Source organism: Myotis nattereri, assembly GCF_964212035.1.
Source record: "Myotis nattereri genome assembly, chromosome: 17".
NCBI classification, from domain to species: Eukaryota; Metazoa; Chordata; class Mammalia; order Chiroptera; family Vespertilionidae; genus Myotis; species Myotis nattereri.
The window spans coordinates 28191214-28218097 of NC_138092.1; the positions used below are offsets into that span (position 1 = coordinate 28191214).

Consider the following 26884-nt stretch of genomic DNA (forward strand, 5'->3'; position numbering starts at 1 on the left):
ATGAATTCTGGAAAAAAGTTTTATATACCTGTACAACGATGGTTGGCACGAGATCAAGAGGATGGGGAAATCTGTCGAGAATTTCCTGTTTTAAACAGAGGACTACCCACTCTTCCAGGTAGGAAAAATACAACTCCAAGTAGCACAAAAAAACACTTGTTTCCCTAACTACTGAAGGACAGGGGACTTGATAGATCCATATTGAGTAAATGAATAAATGAATGAATGAATAAGGAATTGCTAATTTCTTATCTCTGCTGGTGGTATATTTTTTAGTTGTTTCATATACTGGCAGTCAGAAATAGGTTTCTTCTCAACAGTTAACCTTGTAGGAAGGTCAGCTGAAATGCCTCTTAATCAAAACAAGAAAATGAATTGTGAGAGGGTCATGAGAAATTGAATGTCCAATGAATTTATTCCAGGACTAAGACATGCAACTCAATGTATGCTTTTCCCACCAGGCTCTGCCTTATTTTTGAAAATTTATCTATTTGATTAGGAAATGAAAACAGAACTGCTCAATGACTTTGTAAGCATTTGATCAAAGGCAAAGGTGTGTTCAAGCCTTGTGTATATGTGGCTGAGAAGTAGGCTCTGCTCAGGGTTAGACTATCACAGCTCGACTGCCACAAGGATTCAGGGTGATTGTCTATGGCAGCTATTTGCTGTTGTGTCTGCTGGTCTCTACTTTAGAAAAGAATAGGAAAAGGGTAAATGAGAATTATTAAATGGGAAATTGAAAAAAAACACACAGATTTTTCTCCAATCTAGAATATTTTCTGCTAAAAATATGATATCTTAGTTTTCTAAAGAAAGAAATGATGATGAATATTATGTGAAGATTAGCAAGAGCTACACAATGCCATAGATCTAATGTTATGCTTAGGTACATAACTCGGGTATCGTTTTTAGGGAACATAGGTTGGTAAAACATTTGCAGATACTGATGATTCCTTTGTGGTTTTTAAATAAGGTGCATTAAACTGTTATGTTGCTGAAGTTAAAATATTTTTGAAGTGATATGAATAGTTCCAGTTGCTACAAAGTGAAGGCTATGTATGAGCACTGTTCTCATCACTCCTAAGTATTCTTCTCAACATTCTTTCTCATCAGCCCATTCTCTTCCCTAAGAGGTATTTGCTAGGTTCCCTGTTCCTATCCACTGTTAGTAATGATGCAGAGGTTACTTTTTGCTTCTTTGTTTCATTTTAATTGTATAATTCTGATCAAAAGAAGGCATATTCTATAAATACTTAATGATTTCCATTGTCTTCCCTATAGTACTTGGTACAATGGTTGATTAATGAAAAAAAATTGTTTTAATTATTTTTAGTTTTTCCTCTTGGCTTGGAGAAACTTCTGAAGTGGTATCTCTCATGTGCTATCTATATCATCTCATGTGCTATTTATAAATCTGGTAGGCCTTTAGTTATCTAGGTCAGTGGTAGATATAGCAAATGATGGCTGACAGCCATATTTTTGCCCAAAATTCTAGCAGAGATTGGTGCTGTGTATGAAATGATGTCATTATACATACAGTAAGGAAAGGTTGAATCAGCGTCTTTCCCCCCCCCCCTATATTGTATACTTTTGAGTCTATAAAGAAGTAGAATAGTATTTGTCATTTAAGGTAAAAGGAAGTCTAAAAGTGTTTGCCTGGTTAACCTGAAAAATATGTTTCAATTATGGAATTATTTTCCTGAAGACAATAAGGGTTGCTAAGAAAACCAGGGAAAAAGTGGGCTCTCTCAGGCTGTGCAAGGTATTTTTTAAATTTGTTTTAAATTGTAATGAACACATTATAATAAATAACTCATTTCTCCTGAGGACAATCCTTATTAAGAACAGAATGTTCTGGTATATGTCAGATTGCTCCCCTTTCTCCTCTTCCTAAGGAAAGAAACAGGAGGAAATTTTTCTCTGATGTTTACTGTCAGAATCTAGTTGAGCTCCTGGAGACAAAACTCACAAAAGTATGACTGGGTGCCCCTGGAGTTTTAAACACTCAGACTTGTCAGCAATGAGCCTCCAACAGTTGTTAATTACAGTTCAGATTTTCCTACCCCAGCAATGGTTCCTGTGGCAGTTTCTGCCTGTAAGTCTCTGCTACCAGGTGGGAGATAACAGAGAGTGAAAAAGAAAAAAAAAAATGGTAAAATCACTGCCACATCTTGGTACTTTAAATACTGGTCTTCTTCGCCAATCTCCGTGCTACTCTTTATTTTCAAAGTCTTCATATAGCTGTTCCATGCATTCTGTCAAGATTTTATAGCTGTATTCAGTGGGAGAGACTGGGTGGAGTGTGTCACTCTATCTTACCTGAAACTGGAACTCTTGATCATATATATGTATATGTATTATAATTTTTCTGTCATAAAAGTAATGCTTGGCATAAGAAGCTCATTTTTCTTTTGTTATCAGTGACAGTATATGAAGTGCATGTGGCAACGGGTGAGCTTTGGAATGCTGGGACAGTAGCAAACGTCTACATATCAATCTATGGGAAAAAGGGAGATACAGGATCCAGACAACTATTTCGATCGAAGAGCTCCATCACTTTTTTAAGAGGACAAGTAAGTGATGAAAAGTCCTTTGTGTGGTTTAAAAAAAATTCTGGTAAGAACACATAAAATGTACCAGCTTCACTATTGCAAGTGCACAGTTCAGTAGTGTTAAGTATGTAGTCAAACCTCAGTTCTCAGATGTCTCCCATCTTGAACAATTTGGTTCTCAATCAAGTTGTTTACGGAAAAAATGTCTCGTATGTCTAACAAAACTTCAGTTCTTGACCCAGCAACCCTTTCATATTGATACCTGTATGATCAATCACGTCTCTCTCAGATGACAAAGGAGAGAATGCACGAGTATGAGTCAGTTTACTGCTAAACCTCATGTTGTTATCTCAGGAAATTGTGCTGTGAATATTTATTGAGAAATATCACCCTGACAAAGAACTAGCAGACTGTTCAGTGGCAATGCGGTGTTTCACTTCAGGCAAGTGTTAAAATGTAGGCAAAACCAAACATCATTGGATAGGTTTTCAGTGAGACAGAGGCTCAGTGATCCTGAAGTAAGTTCTAGTGCAGCAAAGAGACAAAAGAGGGAAAGAATCCCAGAGAACAGCTAGTGACTTTTTACAGCCAATAGACATAGGGGCTTCTCTTCCCAACTCTGGGACTCTGGGTTTGGGGGTCTGGTGTGGTGCTGGGACCCCTTGCTCCTCACGGTGGCCTCCACAGAGACGCTCTCCCTCCTGATTAGAAAAACAGCACAGGTGGATGTCGGACCAGCCCGGTCCGCACCTCCGCCTTTCTGACCAATCTCAACGTGCTTTGAAAAATATGTTTGTAGGGAGACCCAATGTATGCTTTTGTAATGAAAAATTGGTAGTGAAAAGGAGTTGGGTATATCAGAAAATTGTTTATCACGTTCTATAAGTTAATATTATTGTTTTACTTTAAACATATTTGAATATTTACTGAATGAACCTAATTCTTTTCACAATTTTTACTATATCTAAATTTATACTCTTGTTAGAAATCAGACTCATAGTCTAGATCTAACTATACTTGTTTGATTTGTTGTAGACTGACACCTTCTTCCTAGAAGCTGTGCACCTTGGGGATTTATACAAAATTGTCATAGGACACGATGGGCTTGGCCCAGGTAAGAATCTTCCATAGGTCTGCTTCCGTTATACTCATATGAAACTCTGTACAAATTTAGAGAATAATTATAGAAAACTTTTAATAGGCTGATGTTTAAGTATTGACTGTCTGAAATTAAAATAGTGTCCACAGATATTCTTTAAATTTAAAGTAGATATATTTTTCATTGAAATAAGATAGGCTTGACTAAGTAGCTGTTCTGCCTAGAATGCTAGGAAATGTGACGCGTAAATATTGGGGGAGTTTTGGATTAAATGCTATGGCAGTGGGGACATCTCAGCATGCTCCTGGTGGGTACAGCAGCAGTGACAGTCCATGAAGCACGAGCTCTAGAGCCAAGAGTGGCACGTTAGGGAGCCTGTCCTGGCAGCAAGGCCTCAGCTGTATTTTCTGCTGCCATTTGTGTCTGCTTCTTCCTCAGTTTTCCCATCAGTGCTGAGAGGTGACCCACTTCTTCCCAATGAAGTAATTTTCTTCTAGTGTATGAAATAACCATATAAGATAAACAAAATCCTTTAACAAAAGGCAAGAGTATTACTGTGCATATACCACAAAAATGATAAAAAAAATAAACTTTTTCTTAAAAGTATCAATGTATAATTTTCAAAATGTTAAGAACAAAGTTCTCAGAGTCTCCAGAATGTCTGCAGCATAGCTGGAGACTGAGGTTCCTTCCTCCCAGCCAGGGACCAGATTTACAGCTAAAATACTTCACGATCAACTTGAAAAACCAGGTGAAGTGCAGCTGCCTAGACATGTTATACATAAGGACCGCTGCAGAAACCATGTAGAGATTAGTAAGAGGAGGGGAGTCTCCGAGAGGGGCAGCACCCCTCGAAAAGCTGTGGCAGCCCTCAGCCCCTGTGACATCTGCTGCAAAGGTCCCTCCCCTTGCGAGTGCGGGGCCTCAGCTCCACTCTGGGATCCCAACCCCAGAGCAGGAGAGACAGGAAGAAGAGCCCACATGGTGGCGTCTTTAGGGTTTTCTATGTACAAAATCATGCCATCTACAGATAGAGACAGTTTTACTTCCTCCTTTCAGTTTGTATGCCTGTTATTTTTTCTTCTTGTCTGATGGCTGTGACTAAGACTGCCAGTACTATGTTGAGTAAGGGTGATGTTCCTGTCTTTCAGGGAAACATATTGGTTTTGGCCCATGGAGTATGATGTTGGCTGTAGGTTTTTCATACATGGCCTTTATTATGTTGAGATATGATCTCTCTATTCCCACTTTGCTGAGAGTTTTGTCGATGTAAGAATCATTCAAACCTGTGAAGAATTTTTTGTGAGTTTATTTGAGCCAAACTGTTGACAATGGCCAGGAAGCAAAATCTCAACAAATTGAGAGAATGCTCCGGAAAATGTCAGTTTTGCCCCTGATTTTATACATTACAATCCAAAGATGAAATGTATGTGGGTTACATGAAATCCATTGGTGATAGATTAGGGAGATGGGAGGAAGCAAAGTGGGGAAGCCTCTGGGATTGGATAAAAAGTAAAATGATAGACACATGCTTCTTTTACAATAGGTGGGTACAGGATAGTTAACGGTTGACAGTTAATGAAGGGTATTTGTGAGCTTTGCAGAGCAGTACCTATGCTTTGAGGGGTCTGGAGAAAGGAAAATTACTTTGACATTCCAAAGATATGTTATAGATGCAGAAAGACAATAGACAGGCTCAGTTAAGGTAATGATTGACCTTTGTCAGGGAAGATGTCAGTCTAGGACATGACTAAGAGCCATGATTTGCTTTTAGTTAAAAAGTTTTAATTTCAGCCCATCTGTTATGGTTACTTTAGGTCTCTGAGTTTGCAAGGCCACCACACAGGCCCTCCCTGAGCTAGCCAGGTTAGCATGTGGCCCCTTTTAGTCCACAGACATATTTTGGAAATAGCTCAGATATATACTCTTTGGGAGATGCCAGGTCCAGGATTATAAATGCAGTTTATGAAATCAAGAGCAATTGCAGAATTGTACTATTTTTAACTGTTAGGAAAAACATATTGAAGTAGGTAACAAAACACGAGGCCTTGAAATATACTGTGTTTTTGTTACATGTGTAAGAAATAGTTTCAAATGCTTTTTCAAGCTTCTCTTATGTCTTGCTTTATTTGAAGTATGAAAGCTTAAAGGTTCCCAAAGCCTTTATATATGTCTGGAAACTAGAACCTCTTTCTCAAAACTTCACGTAAAACCTGAACCATACATACTCACACCATGTTTGTTTTTTTTGTTTTTTAATTTGTGTATAGGAAATGGCTGGTTTCTTGATGATGTTGTAATCAGTGATCCCAAAACCAATCATGAATATGTCTTCTTCTGCCACAGGTTTGTAGATGTGCTTTTACATTGACTAAATTCATTTCACATTAGTTCCAAGTTCTAGAGAAATGGATAATTTATTCAATTATTCCTGGTTAATAGTGCTTTGCTGGGTAACTTTTTGGAACATTAATTTTAGGTACTATTTCTTCTATTTAGAAAGATATCCATTATGTTTATCATTATTCCTGATGATATAAATTTAAATATTTCTTGGGAAATTAAGATAGATTTTAAAAATATAATTTCTCTCTAATAAGGAGAATGAAAGTCCGTTAAGAAAACTTATTCCCATTGGATTAGATCCCAAATTAGGTTAAAAAATAGATGTATAAAATAAATGTCGTATGTGGCTTTTTATACAAAAACTAGGGACCCAGTGCACGGATTCGTGCACCTTGAAAGGAACTATGGGCTGCAAGGCTGTGGTAGGCACAGGGGTAGGTCTCGGCCCATTCTCCACGCCCCCTCCTGACCCCTCCCACCATGGCCTCTGGTCCCCTGTCTTCTGGCAGCCCTGCTCCCACTGCTGCCACTCCCACACGCTGACTGTGCTGGCCCTGGCTCGCACCTGCTGACAGCACGGAGTGATTGGGGCTGGCACCAGCAGTGGGTGTAAGTGGGGCCGGTGCTGTCAGTGGGTGTGAGCAGCGGCTGCTGCCCTGATCGCCCCTCAGGAGCAGGAGGAGGTGGAGAAGCCCTCAGGGGAGATCAGGGCCAGCAGCTGCCGTTTGCATTCGCTGATGGCACCAAGTGATTGGGACTGGTGCCAGGCACCGGCAGTGGGTGCAAGCGGGGCCTGCACTGGCAGCGGGTGCAAGCGGGGTTGGCGCTGGCAGTGGGTGCAAGCGGGGTTGGCGCTGGCAGTGGGTGCGAGCGGGGTCGGCGCTGGCAGTGGGTGTGAGTGGCAGCTCCAGAGCTGGCAGCGGGTGCAAGGGGGGCCAGCACTGGCAGCAGATGCGAGTGCCGGGCGGGACTGTGGTGCATGGAAGCAAAGAATTTTCAGTAACCACCAGAGGCTTGCCGCAATGACAGTAACCAGTGCCCTGGCTTGGTCTGGCGCCCCTGTTCACCTGCTCCGCCATCTTGCCATGGCCAACACCTGCCATGTTCTGCACATGCCCCCTGGTGGTCAGCACATGTCACAGCAACCAGTTGTTCGGTTGTTCTGGTTGTTATGCCGTTCATTCTATTTGCATATTAGCCTTTTATTATATAGGATGATATGCTGACCCACTGTCATCAGGCCTTGATTTTTGGGTTATTTTCCCAATAGTGATGATAGATTTGCTCTTTCTTTCGACATTTTCCTGTCTCTTTTCCCGTGGAACCAATAACAGCCATTTATAAAATAACTGATACGGTTTGTACTCTAATTGGTGGCCAGAGAACAGGATAAAATAATTGGTCCAGTGGATGTAAAATGTATGACCTAGACAGACTGATTGAATAATGCACCTGTGAATTAGGAGAAACATATTTCATCCTTACCTGCTAGTAGCTTCTCCTACTTCACCTGTACTCTCAGTCATTTTAAGCATTTCCTTTTCCATTTTTTACTCTGCTTTTACCAACTGGATACCTATGGCTTTTTTTAATGTCCATTATCCATTATTTCTGACTGGGCTAGATAATTGCCCACGGTTAGTGTAAATATAAAGCCAGAATATACTAAGTACACTTTCTTTCCACAGATGGCTGGATCAAGGGGAAGATGATGGTAAAATTGTCAGAGAACTCTATGCCAGGGATAACAATATCATCTCTGCAAGTGAGTGTCATGTACACCATTTCTTGAAGAGCTCTATTCTATGATGATTGAGGAAGGCATGGCACTGCTGAAATTAATGGCCCTTTCTTTCCTTTATATCCTCAGGGCAGAAGCTAGAACGTAATAGAAAGGAAACAGTAAGATTTTACTTTTGGCTTTAAAAATTATTTGGTAGAGTGTTCAAATAGCTAATTGATGTGTTAAAAGAAAACAGTACATAATGTTTAGTAAGGGGTGTTTCTTAGTAATGTTCTTCTCTTTGTCTTTCATATTGATATTTTTTTTTTTTCGTATTTAGTGGGCTGCAGAAAGCTGGAAGTTTATGAAGGGAAATACTCTTCAATTCTACAACAAGCTTACTGGAGGGTTTGTCCGTCTCCATCCAGATGGCATAGTTGATGCAGTTGGAGAGAAGACAGATAAATATGGTAAAATCACTGGGCAAAGCATGTGGTGCTGTGGCAGTTTTGGGAGCTGGAAAAAGGCAGATTTCTAGACCTAGTTTAATTTACAGTTTTGCTTCTTCTTTTTCAGATGTCTTTATACCAGTATTGGGTCATTTAAATAATTCACTATCTGCATTAATACAAATGATCAATAGATGACAGGCTTTAAATCTGGGCAGAAAATGTCATTGACCAGAACATTACACCATGAAAATCATATTTGATATTACTAAATTGAAGATTAAAATGTAGGCAATTAACATTATAATTGTTCATAGAAAGCCACAGTGTAGCTCTTACACAGTGTGGCCATTTAAGGAATTAAGTTGGTTCTACTCAATACTGAGTGCCTATCCTGTTCAAAACATAATGTTAAATAATTTGACGGCCACAGAAATAACTAAGACAGTATTCTGAATTCCAGAGATTCAAAATGTAATGAGGAAGACAAAATTTAATAACATCCCACACCTTATAATGTCCAGGATTACCTAGAAATATGCATCAACATGATTTAATTTTATGAAGATCCTTAATGTTTAGCCATTAAGATGAATTTTATTAAGTAGACAAAAATAAGTTAGAGCTTAATTAGGCAGAAAGCCTTCCATTTGGAGTGATTTTTTGAACTAATATGCAAGTCCTTCACTTTTGGAAATATAACTTTAAATTAATATAAGAGAATTTCAATATACAGTGAAATCCTTTTAAAATTTGGAATAGTAGAATTAATCTCTTCATCAGACCTGATTCTTAACTAAAAACTTTTGCCAATGAATTAATTGAAATGAAAATATAAAGGTAGCCCTAGTTGGTTTGGGTCAGTGGCAGCCTGAGGACTGAAGGGTCCCAGGTTTGATTCCGTCAAGGGCACATGCCCGGGTTGCAGGCTCGCTCCTCAGTAGGGGGCGTGCAAGAGGCAGCGAATCAATGATTCTCTCGCATCATTGATGTCTGAGTCTCTCTCTCCCTCTCCCTTCCTCTCTGAAACCAATAAAAATATATTTAAAAATATATAAAGATAGAATTCATTCATTGCTCTTGTTAACTCTAGATGAATATACACATATAAGGTGAATAAGTAAAGCAAATATATAAATAATTCCATGTTAAAAATTAGGATTTAGGGAACCTAAATCACACAATAACTACCATAATTCTGCTTCATTTGTTATATGTTGCCTAAGCTCAAAGTTTTGAGTTAATACAAAATGGGCTATATTGACAGTGGTGAAGAAGGAAAGATTGGTTTATTTTATTTTTATTTTTAAAATGTATTCTTACTGATTTCAGAGAGGGAGAGGGAGAGAGATTGAAACATCAGTGATGAGAATCATTGATTGGCTGCCTCCTGCATGCCCCCTAGTGGGGATTGAGCGCACAACCCAGGCATGTGCCCTGATGGGGAATTGAACCTTGACCTCCTGGTTCATAAGTTGACACCAGCCTGGCAGATTACTTTATTTTAGAAAATCTAACTTTGTAACCATGAAACCATTTTATAGATATTATATGATGTACATTGCATATTTTATATTAGATACATTATTTTATATTATGTATAAATATTTATATGCACATACACACCACACAGACAAACCTCAGCAACTCATTAGGAAATGAAATAAGTCATGGTTCAAGAAATCACCTATTTTAAAATCATGTTATGGGAGAGAACTTAGTGATGAACTAAAAGAAGGGGGTTGAACTCAAAGGGATGGTTAAAACTTGGGGCTTACATAGCATTTTAAAAAGAACAATAATTTTATAGAGAAGTGACAAGACAAAGGAAAAGGTCTTTGAGGTCCTAGGGGCTGCCAACTCCGGGAAGGATGTATCTGGGGAAGCTAATGCGAGGTGAGAGCTAATTAGTGAGACTTGTGTCATCTCTTTCTCAGTGCCACGTGTCTCCAGTCATAAGACTGTTATCCCGTTCTTGTTGGGGAAGTGGGGTTGGGAGATACCTTCACAAAATAAATCTATGTTCTGCTTTTAGGCTGATAGAGTGGGGGACAAGGAGTTCATACTGTGTCTTTTCTTTTCTCAGTTGCCTTCAGCTCAAAATAATCTTTGTGCCATAAGGGCATACTTTTGGGGTGGCATACTCTGAACCCTTTCAATAATATCCATATGCAAAAAAAATACACATATTTTAATATGAATTTTTACAAACTGAACATGCCTATGTAACTGGAACCCAGATCAAGAAATAGAACATAACCAGCACTCCAGAAACAATCTCGTGCCTCTTTCTAGTCACTCTCCCCCCAAAGGTAACCATTACCTTGCCTCCTAAGACCCTGGGATAGTTCTGTCTGTTTTTGTGCTTTATTTAATAAAACAAACAATGCATATTCTTTTATATCTGGCTTGTTTGACTCATCATTGAGAACCAGCTGTTTGTAAAAGCAAAAATGGCCTTCATTTATTGTTGTTACAAGAGTGGATTCCTGAAAATTTGTTGGCTCTAAGTCCTAAAGGAAGGATTATTGGTAATGCAAAGAATGTTGGACTAAGACTTGAAGTCCTGGTTCCATTTCTATTCTATGACTACGTAGGGGTCTTGGGAAAGTCCCTTACCTCTCTGTATCTCAGTTTCCTCACTTGCCAAATGGGGATTAACTCTGTGAGTGCGAGTGTGTGTAGTTTTGTATTTATAGGCTAATGGGGACCTAAGTTAACTAATATATCTAAAGGATATTTCTTGAGCACTCACTATGTTCTAGGAACTCTTCTAAGTGCTGCTATATAGCTGTGCACAGAGTAGACAAAAATTTATGCCTCAAAAGCTTAAATTTTAAGATAAAAGGTATATAAAAGTACATTGAGAACTAAAAACCATCAAATACATGATGAAAGAATCTTTGTCATCACAATCATATGAACCAGTCATTAATGCCCAAATCATATGTAATTACTTTGGTAATGCATAATTTTATTTTACCCCAAATCTCTGAGATTTATAGAAGGGTAAGGGTTTTTTTACACTAGCATTATTTATCTTCCTGGGACCACCAGTGGTTATTTTTGGGGGCTGGGGGGCGAGGAAGGCTTGTCTCAGGAGTTTACCAATTAGCATGGGAAGGCATTAAAGATTTTCCATGAACATTCCACCAAATTGCCAAGCAAGATATAGATAATCAAAGGCCACTGGCATTCTACCTTTTCACTAATTAACAAAAATATAACTGAGAGATATTATTAGGAGATTTCAATGTATAATTAAATAAGAAAAAATCCTTAAAACTATGAATTAATTGCTATACTTAAAATGTTTTCCAGGTCTCTTTGATGTTATTTTCAACAAAGGAAATATATGCATATTCCAAAGTCATGAAATAAGGCATCTTTCTCTTGCTGTTAACAATGGCTTTGTCACTGGAATGGTAGGTAGTAATTTTTCTTTTTGTCATATATCAATAGTATTGTATTTATATATAACATATTTTTGCATAAGGTACTTTTATAAGATTATCAAATTGTATTTCCTTTGGTTTTTACTTCCACTTTCTTCATTCTGTTTTGTCTCACTAATTTTTGAGATTCTAATGCATACATGCTCCTAAATGTCTACAATTAGAATTTAGACCAAAACCCAAAAGTAGACCACTTCTCTGATAACATTCAAAATTTTGGTAAACCTCCCAAAGGAGACAATCTAACTTGTCAAAGACCCTTTCAGTGTTACTATTATTAGGAAACAGAATCCAATAATTTCATGTAATTATGCTTTGTATTGCTTAGTTTGTGCTTGAAATGCACAAATATAGAAAGCTATCTTTAAAAATCCGTGCATATTATGTATTTTGAAAAGTGAGATATTATTGTCATATACTGTCTTATGTGCTTAATAGGTGTTATAAATTTTAGTCTTTACATCTACCATATGAGAGAATCCATTATTATGCCAATTTAACAGAAGAGGAACCTGAAGTATAGGAGGATTAAGTGAGCTGCCTAAAGTCACAGAGCTAGTAAGTGGGAAAACAGGAATTGAACACAGGCCATCGGACTCCAGCTCTCACGTGACAGCTTCCTCATATCTATATAATAAAGAGCCAGGGTAATAACAACCAAAGGCTCAACCAGACCAGAAGTCAGTGCTGGGTTGCCCTGGTGACCCAGCACTGACTGGGGCCACTGCGGGCACCTTGACCCAGCACTGACTGCCTACGGGGCTGAGGATCAGGCCCGGAGAGAAGCCTGCAGAGAGAGTGGCAGGGTCTGATCCATAGCCTCTATGGCAGCTGTTGATCAGAGCTTGCCTCTCTTTCTCTCCCAGCCTGGCCAATAGCTGCACCTCCTTTTCTCTCCAGGCCTCCACCTGGGCTGCTTATCAGCTCCGCATTTCTGATCAGGCCCAATTGATAGGTCCAGAGATGCTGAATGGCATAGAAACTGATCAGTCAGAATCAAATCTGGGTCAACTGTGAGGAACCAAAGGCTGCCAGGAGGTGGAGCTTTTGACGCTGACTGACATAGAAACTGACCAATCAGAACCAAATTGGCCGGCAGAGGAAGGCAGTTGGGGGCAAGATAAGGCCTGCAGGGGAGGGTAGTTGGGAGTGAGATCAGGCCGGCAGGGGAGGGCAGTTAGGGGTGATCAGGCAGGCAGAGGCAGTTAGGGGCAATCAGGCTGGCAGGGGAGAGCAGTTAGGGGCGAGATCAGGCCGGCAGGGGAGAGCAGTTAGGGGCGAGATCAGGCCAGCAGGGGAGAGGAGTTGGGGTGAGATCAGGCCGGCAGGGGAGGGCAGTTAGGGGCAATCAGGTAGGCAGGCAAAGGCAGTTAGGGGTGATCAGGCAGGCAGGCAGGTGAGTGGTTAGGAGCCAGCAGTCCCAGATTGTTAGAGGGGTGTCCAACTGCCGGTTTAGGCCTGATCCCACAGATATTGGGCCTAAACCGGTGGTCGGACATCCCCCGAGGGGTCCCCGATTGGAGTGGATGCAGGCTGGGCTGAGGGAGCCACCCCCCTCCATGCACGAATTTCATGCACCAGGCTGCTAGTTTACATATATAAAAGCCAAGCAACTGGAACGACCAGTCACTATGATGCGCACTGCGGCTGGCCAACCAGCCCGATGCGGGCAGGGCCGGCCAAGCTCCCACAGCCCCTCCCCCCAGCTGCCTGGCTGGATCCCACCCATGCACAAATTCGTGCACCGGGCTTCTAGTAATGTTATGCAATATTACATGATGATTTTGAATTCACAGCATGTTATTTAAGGGTAATTAATAATTATTGAAAAAATCTTATGTAATTTGTGTGACTGAAATTTAGGCTAAGTGGTTAATTAGTCAAACTTCCTCCATGAAGTCTTTTCCCCTCTGCTCCAGGTTTAGCAAGGTGCCTTCTGTACTATATACTTCATAGCACATTCTGCCCAGTACAGGTCCTGGTCATAGTAAGTGCTTAATAAATATGAATGTAGTGGATATGGAATCTACTCAATTAAATTGAGTTTAACAAATGTTCTACTGCTTTATTTTTCTAAAATCAAATTAACTCTATCTCAAAGCTCCTAGGTTGATGAGATATTCCAGCTTAGTTATTATGAGAATCATATCGCTACACACAAGATTTCACATGGAATGGGGTCTCAGAATGTCTGGACAGCCCTCTTAGCTTAGGGCTACACTGGTTGCTGGTAATGTATTTATCAAACAAGATAGTTTCTTGAAGGTAATTAGGTCTGTTGCTAATCTACCATACCTACACACGGGAACTTAGCTTATAGCCCTAGTGTCATGGGTCAAGCCATTCAAGAGGCACCCAAGGCTCTTTTCTTTTCAGGCCCAAATGCTTTCTAGGGTACTGAGGGGAGATAAAGTAAACCCTCAAACAGTACCCCCAAACCAGGAATGTCTCTCTATAGCATAACCTCCTTGATATGTTTAGTTTTTTGAAAGTAAAACCTAGTAATACATGTGTATTCATTTCAGCTTTTGGTCCCAGATAGTCTCTCTTGAGTTAGGAAGATGCAAATGAAGAAGTAAAAAATAAACAATGATGAAATACATATTAACATCTCATTAAATTATCCTGCTATGGAATTATTTTTATTGTTACCCAATAGTCTACCATAGGTTCTGAGAATCAAGAGAAAAAGAAAGTTCTTGGGTAAAGACACTGGGAATGATGCTGGGGAACCAAAACTATTGAATTACAAAGATATGAGATTATATAAATAGTTCAAGAGTGCTATAGAGTGGAGTAGACTTCTACAGGCATATAATGTCAACACATTTTAAATTTACTCTCTATTGTTAATGCAAAGGATTCCCCCTTTTCTTTTAGGCTAGTGGTGGAGCCTCCACTGAGCTACGGGTGCGTTATCAGCCCAACCGCTGTGCACTTCTTGAGTCAGCACAGGTTCCTGGGCACACCGTTATCTTTGACTCCCATGGCAAAATAGCTGATGAATCATCAACAGGCTATGCAGGCCTTTCCAAAGAATTTGTTGTTTTTGTCAAGGTAAAATGGAGGAAAGTCATTAAAGTTTATATTGCTGAACACCTACTTTCTCTTGCTCTGTTAAGGAAAGCTCTTGAATGGAGTCATATGGAGTAATCAGATATCTTCCCACGAGGTGGCATTGATGCCTATTGCCTTTTATTTACCCAGACTGAAAGGCCAGAGGGATCATAACAGCAGCAACAAACCAATGGGAGTAACATCCCATATCAATTGGAGGTTAAAACTATGGATGTGGGGATTCTTAATAAAAGTTAGAAAATCTTACATTTGGGACTTAAACAAATGTATATATTTAATTTTTCTGACAATTAGAATGTTTGCACCCTTTGAGTGTGGTATATACATGTAGTGATTTCATAATACTTGTGCTTCTTCCTTTATAGTATATGTTTGTGACCTTATTTTAAAAATATTATCATCATATTAATATAATGTCTATCTGTTATAAGACTGTGTATTTTGTGCCTTTATTGGAGGCACTTTATTGAGACCTCCATTACATACAAGACTAAATTTAACCATCATGAAAATATTGACAGATATTGTTATTTGTTTTTTAAATGGGGAGAAAAACATTTCAGGAAGTTAAGAATCTTGACTAGTATAGCATGGCTAGTCAATGATGGTTCATGAATCAAATCAAGGTCAGCTTCTCTTCCAAACTGTTTATACTTATAAAATAAACATTTTATCACATTATCATTTTTCAAAACAAGATTTTAATGGTTGCATAATATTTAAACATAAGGAATATATACATACATATATATTTGTTTATCATTGTACCTTTAATCTTTGTCTTTTCATTTTACATCTCTACATATATTACTGCAACATATACTTTGACAAATCTTTGACCACATATTTTATTATGTTCTTTTTTCTTTTCCATTATTTTTTTTAACTTAGATAATTTGAAACTGAACATAAGGATCAGAATACAAAATCTTTAAGACTCTAGAAACATACTGCCAAATTTTCTTTCAGAAATGTACCAATTTTTAATCCTGAGAAACTTAAGTCAACTCTGAAGTTAGAGAGAACAGTTCATATACCACCTCACTGCTGATACAAACTTTAGAGTTCAGGAGTCTTTGAGATCACTAAAACAACTCAGAACTCCATGAACTCTGTTATACTCATGGTTAAGGTTTTTTTGCAGGGAAGGATAACAGATGAAAATTAGCTAACGGAATAGACACAGAGGGCAGAGTCTAGGAAAAGTAGCAGACATTGTCCTCTTCCCATGGAGTCAGGACAGTGATACTTTCTCAGCATTAATATGTGATAGTCTGTATGGAATATTGCCAACCAGGGAGCAAGCTCACCTGTGCCTTTACTTGGGTTCCAACATATAGGGAGTACATGTGGGTGATTTCAGTCTCCTGCCTCTCGGAGGTCAACTGGCATCTTGTGACTCAAAGTTCCTACCCTAAATCACATTTATATTATATGGTTGACCCAAGACCCTCAAACAAACAAAAACACTCCTATCAGGTATTACATTAAGGCTTTAGATAGTAAAACTCTCTGAAGGCCACAGACCTCTCTATGTAATATTAAATTCTTTACTACCTAACTCCCATCGGCATTGTAGGAAAGTATCCATTTCATCGACTCAAATGTTGAGTATGGTCCTTAAAAAATAATACCTGACAATTTTCTAGGGGGAATAAACATGTAATTTTAGCTTTATTTATTTTTTAATTACTAGTGTGGGTACCTTTCTTTATGTTTATACACCATTTGTGTTTTGTCTTTTGTGACTTATGTGTTTATGTATTTTATCCATTTTTCTACAGTGTTAGTGTATTTCTAATTAACTTTAAGGAACTATTTATTCCTCTTAAGCTGTTGATTGCATAAAATTTTCTTAAACATATCTTATATATTTAATATCTCTTTTCTTTTATTCATTTATGTATTCTTACATGCATACATTTAACTAATATGCATACAATGCATTTCATAATTCAGGTACTTGGCTAGCAGAATATTCTGCTTTATATTAGTATTAAAACTATTTTTAATAGTGACTATAAATTTATTAAGAGAAGTGTTTGTGTTTTGTATCTTTTTTAAAAATTGAATTTATTGGGGTGACATTGGTTCACAAAACCATACAGGTTTCAAGTATACAACTCAACAAAACATCATCTGCACACTCCCCCACCCCTTTGCTCACCGCCACCTATCGCCCACCCCCTTCCCTCTGGCTATCACTACACTGTTGTCTGTTTCTATGTGATATATATATGTTTTGTATCTTTTTAAAATCTCTGTAGCATCTGATGCTTACCTTCACACTCTCAATAAATAATGATTCAGGTGAAGCAGGAGTCTACCAGATAACCTCCTTTATTTTTGTTCAGTTTTGCATTGCAATTAAGCTATTTATTATTTTCTTTTGCTCATTTAAAAAATATTTTTATTGATTTCACAGAGAAAGAGAGAGGGAGAGAAATAGAAACACCAGTGATGAGAGAGAATCATTGATCGGCTGCCTCCTGCACTCCCCACACTAGGGACTGAGCCCACAACCCAGGCACGTGCCTGACCGGGAATCGAACCGTGACGTCCAGGTTCATAGGTTGGCGCTCAACCACTGAGCATGCTAGCTGGGCATTTTTTGCTCATTTTTAATCACCAAGCTTCTGGTAAGATCCTGATCACTGCAACTTCTGTAAGAGAGTGGCCTCTATTGCCATATTCCTCTAGCAATACTTGAGCTTGTTATTTATTGCTTTTCTGTTCTATTTGTTGCTCTGAAGGGTGTGTTCCTCAACAGTGCTGTGGTTCTGCTTGCCACAAGCCTGTGCCAAGCCCTGTGTCTCCAGCCGGATGGCAGCTGCACTGGAGTGGGAAACCAGTCTGAAAAATCCTACTGGAAAGTGCATAAAATCAGCGCTGGGATTTGCATGTTTGAAAGTGTGAAAAATGCACGGATGTATCTGAGGATTAAAGATGGCCATTGTGATGGAACAGTAAGCATCTGCTCTTATTTTTCTCAGCAAACGTTTAAGACATTTGCCAATAATAGATATGAGAATAGCAATTTCTTAATAATTCCTTTTTTAGTTTTAATCTATGAACAATCTGGAAATTGGGTGTTATATATGGTGGTCTCCCTTAGCTAGTGTTTTTAATGAGTGGGTATGATTGGTATGAATGCTTGGTATGATTGGAGTGGAATCCGGACCCTTGAGAGACACTATTTCTGAAACATGTGTGTACAAATCACCTGGGAATTGTGTTAGAAAGCAGATTCTATCTTAGACTGCAGTGGGATTGTGTGCCTGCATTTCTAATAACAACCAGCTGTTTTGCAAACCACACTTTGAGAACCAAGGTACTAGAAAGTCTTAGTTCAACAATATTTCCTAGCTGCTGCTTTTGGTGCCTGAATTTCCACCAATGGAAACCCTGTACTTTGAATAAGGAAGTAATTTTAAATTCCAAGTATTAAGGGCTCTTCTTTAACACCTTAGGAGGGGATGTGGGAGGCAACTAACATAACATCTTTTATAGATTTGTAATTTTCCTATAGATTGAGCAGCAAAAGGATTATACATTTAACTTACTGATTAATGCTCTGTGTATCTGTTCTTGTTTGAAACAGTTTAAACTCTTTTTCGGATAAACTAAGAGATGCCCCCACTCCCCTTTCCCCTTACCAGTGTGGCTCTGGCTGTGTGGGAGAGTTTGCATGAGTTTCTGAAGGTGGGAAGAGGGAAGGCTTAGATCAGTGATGGCAAACCTATGACACCCGTGTCAGAGATGACACGCAAACTCGTTTTTTTGGTTGATTTTTCTTTGTTAAATGGCATTTAAATATATAAAATAAATATCAAAAATATAAGTCTTTGTTTTACTATGGTTGCAAATATCAAAAAATTTCTATATGTGACACAGCACCAGAGTTAAGTTAGGGTTGTTCAAAATGCTGACACGCTGAGCTCAAAGGGTTCGCCATCACTGGCTTAGATCGTTCAGGGTTCTCTGGCTCCCTGTCTTGAGTGGACTGGTGAGTCTGTACTGATGTTCACAGGGCAAAAGAGGAAAGCACGTGCACACACAAATTTAATTAGCATCCTTGATTGACTCACCGGAGGGTTGTAAAGTGGGCTATATCCCATTTCACAGAAGAGGAAGTCATGCTTGAGAAACAGTGTCAGGCTTATGGTCTTTAAACTGGTAAGTGGACTAATTGAGATAAAAACAGGTAACAGGCCCTGGCTGGGTGGCTCAGTTGGTTAGAGTGTCATCCAGATATGCCAAGGTTTTGGGTTTGATTCCCAGTCAGGGCACATACAATAATCAACCAATGCATGCATAAGTAAGTGGAAAGCAATATTTCTCTCTCTCTCTCTCTCTCTAAAAAAAAAAAAAAATCAATTAAGAAAACCAACAGGTAACATTGTAATTATCATGGCCAGACTAGTTGAGAGTAAAATTTCATAATATGCAGTCACCTTAGAGAAGGAACATCAGGAAGTAGCTTTTCCTTCATATCACCAACATCCACAAAGTATACAAACCTTTCTCTTCTGGGACTCTTAAATCTTATAAGAAAACCTCTTTAAGGTCATAAAATGTGAACATAGTGACTTTTCTAATATTCAATTATAAATGGCATTAAAAAAGAGAGAGGTGATTTTGATTATCTGATATATAGATGACTTCTAGGCTTCTAAGTCTTGAATTTTTGCTATATAGTCTTTGAGCAATTTACGTGAACTCGATTTACCGGTGGCAATTCAATCCAGAAAATGTGGACTAGCACAGAAAATTAGTTTATGTTTAAATGTAAATAAATTTTATGGCAAAAATTTCTCTCTTTTCATCATTACATTATTTTCCAAAAGGAAAACTTCACAGTTCACTGTTCTCTATTCTCCTACAGATGGGCAACACTGAAATAGAACATAGCTTCTCTGTGATTCCGAGCTCTCCTGTCCAAGGTGTGCACCTTGCCTCAGCCACTCACATGGTCTCTGTTTCTGGATCTTATGGAACAGGGTCGAGTGCATAGGGCAATTCATGTAACAGTTTCTAGATTTGGCATGAGGATTTGAAAATGAAGCAAAATTATATTCTTGTGAACTGACTGGTTTAAAATTCTGTCCTTCAGGGTTTGCTCATAGTTACAAAATCATGTTATGTTGATTGCAGGGTACAGGAGATATTGACTGTCATTTTAAAATTAAGAAGAACTTGGAAAATGCATCTATAAGCCTGGAATCTACAAAGAGCCCAGGATTGTTTGTTGGACTCCAGTCAGATGGACAGGTGAAACCAGTTATTTACACCAAGAATGGGAATGTTTTCTTCTATCCACAAGTCATCAAATGTACGTTTACTCTGAAATATTTCATTGTTTTTGCTCTGTGATAGTTATACACACTGATATTTTCATAATTTTTTTTCTCAGCAAATTTCTGCTGTTAGGCTTTTTATGGTTGCTATTTTAGAAGCAGTAAAAAAAAACCAAAAAACCTATAATAACGACCACATACCTCAAATTCTGCTATTTAATGTTTGGTATGAAGATTTTGCTACATCAGGCTCCTTTATAGTTTTTTAAATTGGGTGTGTGCACTTGTGTGTGTGTGCATCTCTCTGTGTGTGTGTGTCTGTGTGCGTGTGTGCTTGTATTTTATTTGAGGATATCTCCATATACACTGAGAGGGGATGGGGCTGTTAGAAACATTCTCAGCTTAATTGCTATGACTATTTTATGAATAGTAGGAAAGGAGATTGAAAAAGATCAACACAAACGATATTTGAATTAAAAATAGAATTTGAAAAAAAAGAAGTCTAAGGATAGGACAGAAATTGAGTATTTTTAAACTGACTTTTTGTATCTAAGTTTATGGTCTCTAGTAAATTGAAGTAAGAATCTGAAATCTTTACATAAACAATTTAAACTTAGGATGTATTTGCTTGAACACCACAGTTAATGAGGCAACTCTGTTGTGTTCTTAAATTATTTCAAAATATAGTTTGTAGTTTAATTTGTCCCTGCTGTAGTCCCATGTATTTGGGCTTAATCAAAATCCTGATGATTTTCTTAGTCAGTATGACTCTTATTTAACTTCTCTTTTCTTATCAAAGTCTGTATATATATTTATATAAAGTCTGTATATATCTATTTATATAATATCACTATATGTATATAGTGATATTATATCTACAGAAGATAGTTTAAAATAAGAAAAAATAGAGCTTGATGTTAACATGGTGGTCTATCCGGTCCTATTCTTTGTGCTATCTGCATTAATTCCTTTTTAGCATTTAGTTGCCATCTTTAAAAGTTTGCAAATGATTGGGCTAGTACACCTTAACTCACTGCCATCCACACCACCACTCCCTCTGTGCTCTGTGTTTCCACAGCCTGGCACAGAGCGGCACTCCTACTCAACAAAATGGGTATGCCATCTGTCTCAGCAGCTCTGGAGGGAAACAGATGACGAGAGAGAAAGCAGAAAGATGCAGGGTGGAATAGAAGAAAAAGCAGTGAGAAATAGCTAGCAGGCGACAGCACACATGTGGGAAGAGCACAGGAAGAAAGCAAAACTCATACGAAGGAAAGGGTAGGATGGTGAAGCAAAGATGAGGAATAAAAGAGATAGCAATGATTAGAAAAGATGAGTAGAAGAAAAAATAAATTTGTGACAATACTTAAAAGAGATAATAAAAGGGTCAACCAAGGGCATTAGTACCAGTAGAACCACTAGAAACAAAAGAATTCTTTCTTACAGGCTGTACAATGTAGTTCTGTTATAGAGCATGGATGATCTGAGTTTTCTTGTCTACTTACCAGCTGTATTAATATCAAAGAACTTTGGTTTCTGTATCTGTGTAACCGGGGTAATAGTAACATCTTTTCTATCTGCTCCACAGAGCTGTTGGGGACCAAGCCAGTTAAGAGTATGGGAAAGTTCTTCTTTCAGTGATAATAGCTAACTATTACGGGCAGTTATTTTGTGCCAGGCATTGCAAAGTACAGGTTACATTTTTCAATATGATTTTGAAAAGTAGGCATACTATTTTTTTATTGTCTTTTGAGACTGCACTCTGATTATTTGATAATTTTTTTTTAAAAAAAAAAGAATTGAATATCTCCAGTGATTATGAAACTTTAAAAGCTTAGAGCAAATGGGGCTGGGGCTGATTTTATATTGATTAAACTGGTTGATAGGCACCTGTAAACTGCTTATGTAATTTTTTTTCCTTTATTATTTTTATTATAAAAATACGTGCAATTGTGGAAAAATTTGAAAATATACCCATGTAATCTATCCAGCAGTAAAAACATTATTTTGATATATAGATTATCATGATTTTTTCTATGAAGGTATGTGTTGTATATATTTATCTACCATTTTATCTAAATATACTAAAAAGTATATTTTTAAACAAAAAATGGGTTGCGATTTTTTATATATGAAAGCAATTTTCTGATTTTTGCTTAAAAATAAATGATTTAAATAAATACACATAGTGTAGTTTTGGCATTAGTCGTTAATCCTGTGGGTAATTGCCTAGAGGTGTCTGTTTGTCCTGCTATACACAGCTTCCCCTTTCCTGACTTTGGACAAAGTATGCTTTAACCTCACAAGTTATCCTTATGATTAAACACAAATTCCTGTGACTAACAAGCTCTTTCTATTTGGATCAATCCATGAAGATAATCATGGAATTTTGTGTTAGTTAAATTAACATTTATGAAAGTTCTATAATGTTAATAGAAATTGATATATTTCTTTGATTCTCATACTTTAGTAAAGTCACATGAAGTATTATTTAAATGATGTTTTAGTTAGAATAGTAGTCATTGCAGGTGTCTCTCACTTGAAAACAATAGATGGGAATATTTTTTAAACATACTATAAAGCAACTATTATATTTATAAAAAATGTTGACATTGTTTTTGAGGATGAGGTAGAATCTTGAGAAGCCAGTGCTGGGAGGCAGAGAGATGAGAGATGCTTATTCCCATGTCATCATTTGCTTTGGCTGCCCTACTGTGCAACCCTTTCTGAGCTTGTTTCTGATTTCTAGACAGAACATTAATCTTTTTCTCCTTTGTGCTCCATTGGCACTCTGTGCATATGTCTGTTATAGCACTCACCAGTATATACCATTCTTTACGTGTTCTCCTTCTGGGCTGTATACCCTATTCATGTCCAAGGCATGTCTTATTCATTGACTTACAATTTATGCTGATGGAAGTGACTAGAAGAAAGTTTATCTTGTCTTTGTAGATCCTAGATTTCTACATTATTAGTAAACTAGAGACCCGATGCACGAAATTCATGCAAGAGTAGGCCTTCCTTCCCCTGGATGCTGGCACGAGCTTCCCTCTGGCACCCGGGACCCAGTCTTTCCTCACAGCCCCGGCTTCATCCGGAAGGACGTCCGGTCTAATTAGCACATTACGCTTTTATTATTATAGATAATGAAAATCCTTAATTATGGATCTCTTTTTAAAATCTTTTTATTTTAAATGAGAGAGAGAGAGAGAGAGAGAGAGAGAGAGAGAGAGAGAGAGAGAGAGAGAGAGAGAGAGAGAAACCGATGTGAGGAACATGGATTGATAGCCTCCCATATATGCCTAGACCAGGCTTGAACCTGCAACCCTTTTGGTGTTTGGGACGACACTCCAACTAACTGAGTCACCAGTCTGGGCATTATGGATCTCTTAATTGGGTCATAATAAAATGTACCCTAAATTTTACTTTTTCTTTCTTCTCCACGAGTTAATTTATCCTCAGCATACACACTTCCTGTTTCCTGATTTTCCTTTTAATGTTTTAAAGTTGTTGTTGTTGTTGTGTTGTTTTTTTTTGTTTTTTTTACCAGCATCAATCTCTACTATCTAAGCATTGCATTATAAATAAACCATATGGAAAAACATGTTTTACAGGGTTTGGTGTTAAAAAGCGTATTATTATCTGAATCTTTATCTTATAATCTTTTAAGGCTATACATGACGATATCATCATGGGCAGTCTTCAGACAGCAGTGTTATAACTCCATAAGATTAAGTTTTGTTAATTCCTGTTAGCCATACCTCTGAGGTTATGCCTTCTCATGCTAACATATATTTTATGAATCATCTTTACTTATTGACTGCAATTGTGGTATCAAGAAATAGCTGCTATTATTTCTGATTATATAGAATCAGACATCTGTATAATTTTTTTGTTGTTGCTGATGATCCCTCTATTTTCTGACAGTCATAGTTTGAATTACTATAATTTAAAAATGGCTGTACTATGACTAATCCCTAAGAATAAAACACAAACTTAAACTTTGAAGTTCTAAATACAAATAGTACTCATGAGCATGGACTATAAAAGTGGAGTCATTATTCATCTAGGTTGGGGATATCTATTCCTGAACAAGACACCAAAACAACTTGTTTCAAAATAAAAGACAGTACAATAATCAATGTTTTCTTCATTTCTAGGTATAGGTATATTTCTTTGATTCTCATATTTTAGTAAAGCCACATGAAGCATTGTTTAAATGACGTTTTAGTCAGTTTACCCTTTTGATGAAGGCAAAGTAGCAGATTATCAAAGGAGTTCCTGTTAGAATCTATAAAAAATATCTCGAATAAGCCATTTGATTCATACTGTGACGTTAAATTATTGCTTTGATTTATAAAGCAGTGAGTAGATTTTAACGGAATACCATTCACGCACAGCCTGCTGCTAAGAGTAAAAAGTCATTTTCTGGTAACTGTGTAATACAGAGTAAAAGGATTTGACTAGGCATTGAAATGGAAACAATATCAAAACTTAAACTTGCATAGTTTAAACACATGGTGAGTTTTCTGAGAAGAAACAAGTGATTTTAAAAGGATAATCTCTTTTAAAATCTTAATTTCAGTTGGCAGAGAAAACCCAATGGGTATGTCTGCAACACCCAGCCAAGAAGAGGAAAAGATCCAGGAGTCAAAACACCAGCAAGAAATACCACCTGAATCTGAGGCCAGAGGTTCCTCGCTTTCTTCAATGGCAAGTAAGCAGCAGTTTTGTCTTTTGTTTTTCTTCTTCTTTCTGTTTGTTTGTCTGCACTGGTTCTTTGTGAACACCTCGGGGAGAACACCAAGTTATTTTTATAATATAGGTTACATTATAGCACATGAACTAGCTTTTAAGCTGTTATCTTACCTTTTTTATGCTTGGGCTTTATATTGCAAAACATAAATATATTTAAAAACTAGAGACCTGATGTACGAAATTCATGTAAGGGCCTTGGCCCCAGCCCCAACCTGCTGCTGCCGCTACTGTGACCGGGCCCTCTCCTGCCTCTGCTGTGGCCCCCACCCACTGCGGCTTTGTCTGGAAGGAAGGATGTCCAAAAGGACATCCGGTCTAATTAGCATATTACGCTTTTATTATTATAGATGTATTTATTTCTTTACCTTGAATTCAATTATCATTCCTGAACAATGACTTGAAAAGACAGTAGCATTAAATTATGACATCCCATTGGACTATTACCTACAAAATATCTTACGAATATATTTTATAAATAACAGCAAATTCTCGCCAAAGTCTAAACAACAACAAAAATAATCTCCTCCATTTCTCTGATATAGAAAATGAGGCATCAATAAAGTGTTTGAGGCCTAAGAGGTTTGGATTTTTAGTTTCTAGTTTTAGTCTGTTCGATCATTTTTGTCTCTCTTAAATGTATTATCTTCTATGAATGATATCTGACAAATCCTGTGCATCAGAATCTAGTCACCTTTGGGTAAACTGATATAGTGACCACTGTGTCTGAAACATTTTTTAAACCCATCTTGAGAAATAGATAAATGATCATGTTACCTTTAAAAAAGTGCTTTTTGAAAATCAGTTATTGGGTGTGCTTTCTTTTTTATTTCAGATAGCAACAGGAAATAGACGTCTCTTTCTGACAGCCCTATGATACTATTGTATCAACCAGAGAAAAGAGAAATGAGCCTTTTGAGTTTTGCTGTATGGACAAGGCCCAGTGTTATATTTCCATGTCATGTCATGAATCCATGGAGCAGTGGGACAGATCACATTGCGTGAGAAACATGTGCTTAGTTAAAATTTTTCTCAGAGGGAGAATTCAGTCTTGTGTCAGGAGGCATGGAACCTCAATCTGGGATGGCCACCTCAAGTTAAGATTGACTTGGCTAAAAATAGCATGCTAGCTGAAATCTCTGGGAGTAGATACATTTTTATGAGTAGCAAAACATTTAAGAGAAAAAAAAATCTATGTATTTTATGAAAATTTGTTCTGGTGAAAACATTTAAAACAATGTTATCATTGTTAATTTTCTTTAAAATTTAAGGTGCACAAGATGTTGATTTGATACATTTATGTATTGCACTATGATGCCCCTCTATCATGTCACATAATGATCATTTCTTTTTTATGATGAGAAGTATTAAGATCTAGTCTCTTAGTAAGTTTGATATTTATAATAAGATGTTGTCTATAATTGCTATACTATACATTAGACCTCTGGGTCTTATTTATCTACTAGCTTTAAGTTTGTATCCTTAAATATCTCTCCCTTTTCTCCCACTCCCAACCCTTGCTGTTGGTAACTACCATTTTATTTTCTGTTTTTACAAGTTTGGCTTTTTAAAATTTTATTCCACATGTAAGTGATATAATACAGTATGTGTCTTTGTATCTCACTTAGCATAGTGTCCTCAAGTTCCACCCATGTTGTTACAAATGGCAGGATTTCCTTCTTTCTCATGGCTGAATAATATTTCTGTATATACCCAGAAATGGGATTACTGAGTCTTATGAAGGAACATCCAGGGCATACTAGGCACAAATAAAATTTAAGTCATTAATTCATTATAAAAAGGCACAATTTTTTTATTGTAGTTAATGGCAATACTACATGTTATGGCAATACTAGTTAATGGCAATAGAAATGGAGAATGGGCCAGAAACTGAGAAAAAGGAGACTTAACTTTATTAATGAAGCTGTTTAATTTATTAACTATTTGAAGTATTGATATAGCATATACCTTGTGTTTAGACATTAAATCCTGAAAATCTAGGTGATAAAGCTTTCCTAATGCAAATGTCATCTACAAAATCCCCATGATTTGTTTAAATTTTGCCTTCTGTGATTGCAGTAGAAATGGTTTTTATAAGTATCCTTCATGTGGGCAAAGATGTCTTTACAT

At 37.5% G+C, this 26884-nt stretch overlaps 1 protein-coding gene across 1 annotated transcript; it reads left to right on the top strand.

Annotated features, from left to right (window-relative positions):
• LOC308533259 (uncharacterized protein) lies at nucleotides 1–25922 on the top strand (the record flags this gene model as incomplete). The annotated part of the gene is made up of 13 exons (XM_081111095.1): nucleotides 1–118; nucleotides 2422–2573; nucleotides 3588–3666; nucleotides 5922–5997; nucleotides 7686–7762; nucleotides 7868–7899; nucleotides 8061–8190; nucleotides 8297–8310; nucleotides 14505–14681; nucleotides 17456–17668; nucleotides 19857–20034; nucleotides 24585–24716; nucleotides 25590–25922. 13 exons carry the CDS (start codon nucleotides 1–3, stop codon nucleotides 25604–25606), a joined length of 1395 nt encoding a protein of 464 aa, XP_080967221.1. The 3' UTR covers nucleotides 25607–25922.
• Nucleotides 25923–26884: the final 962 nt, after the last annotated feature.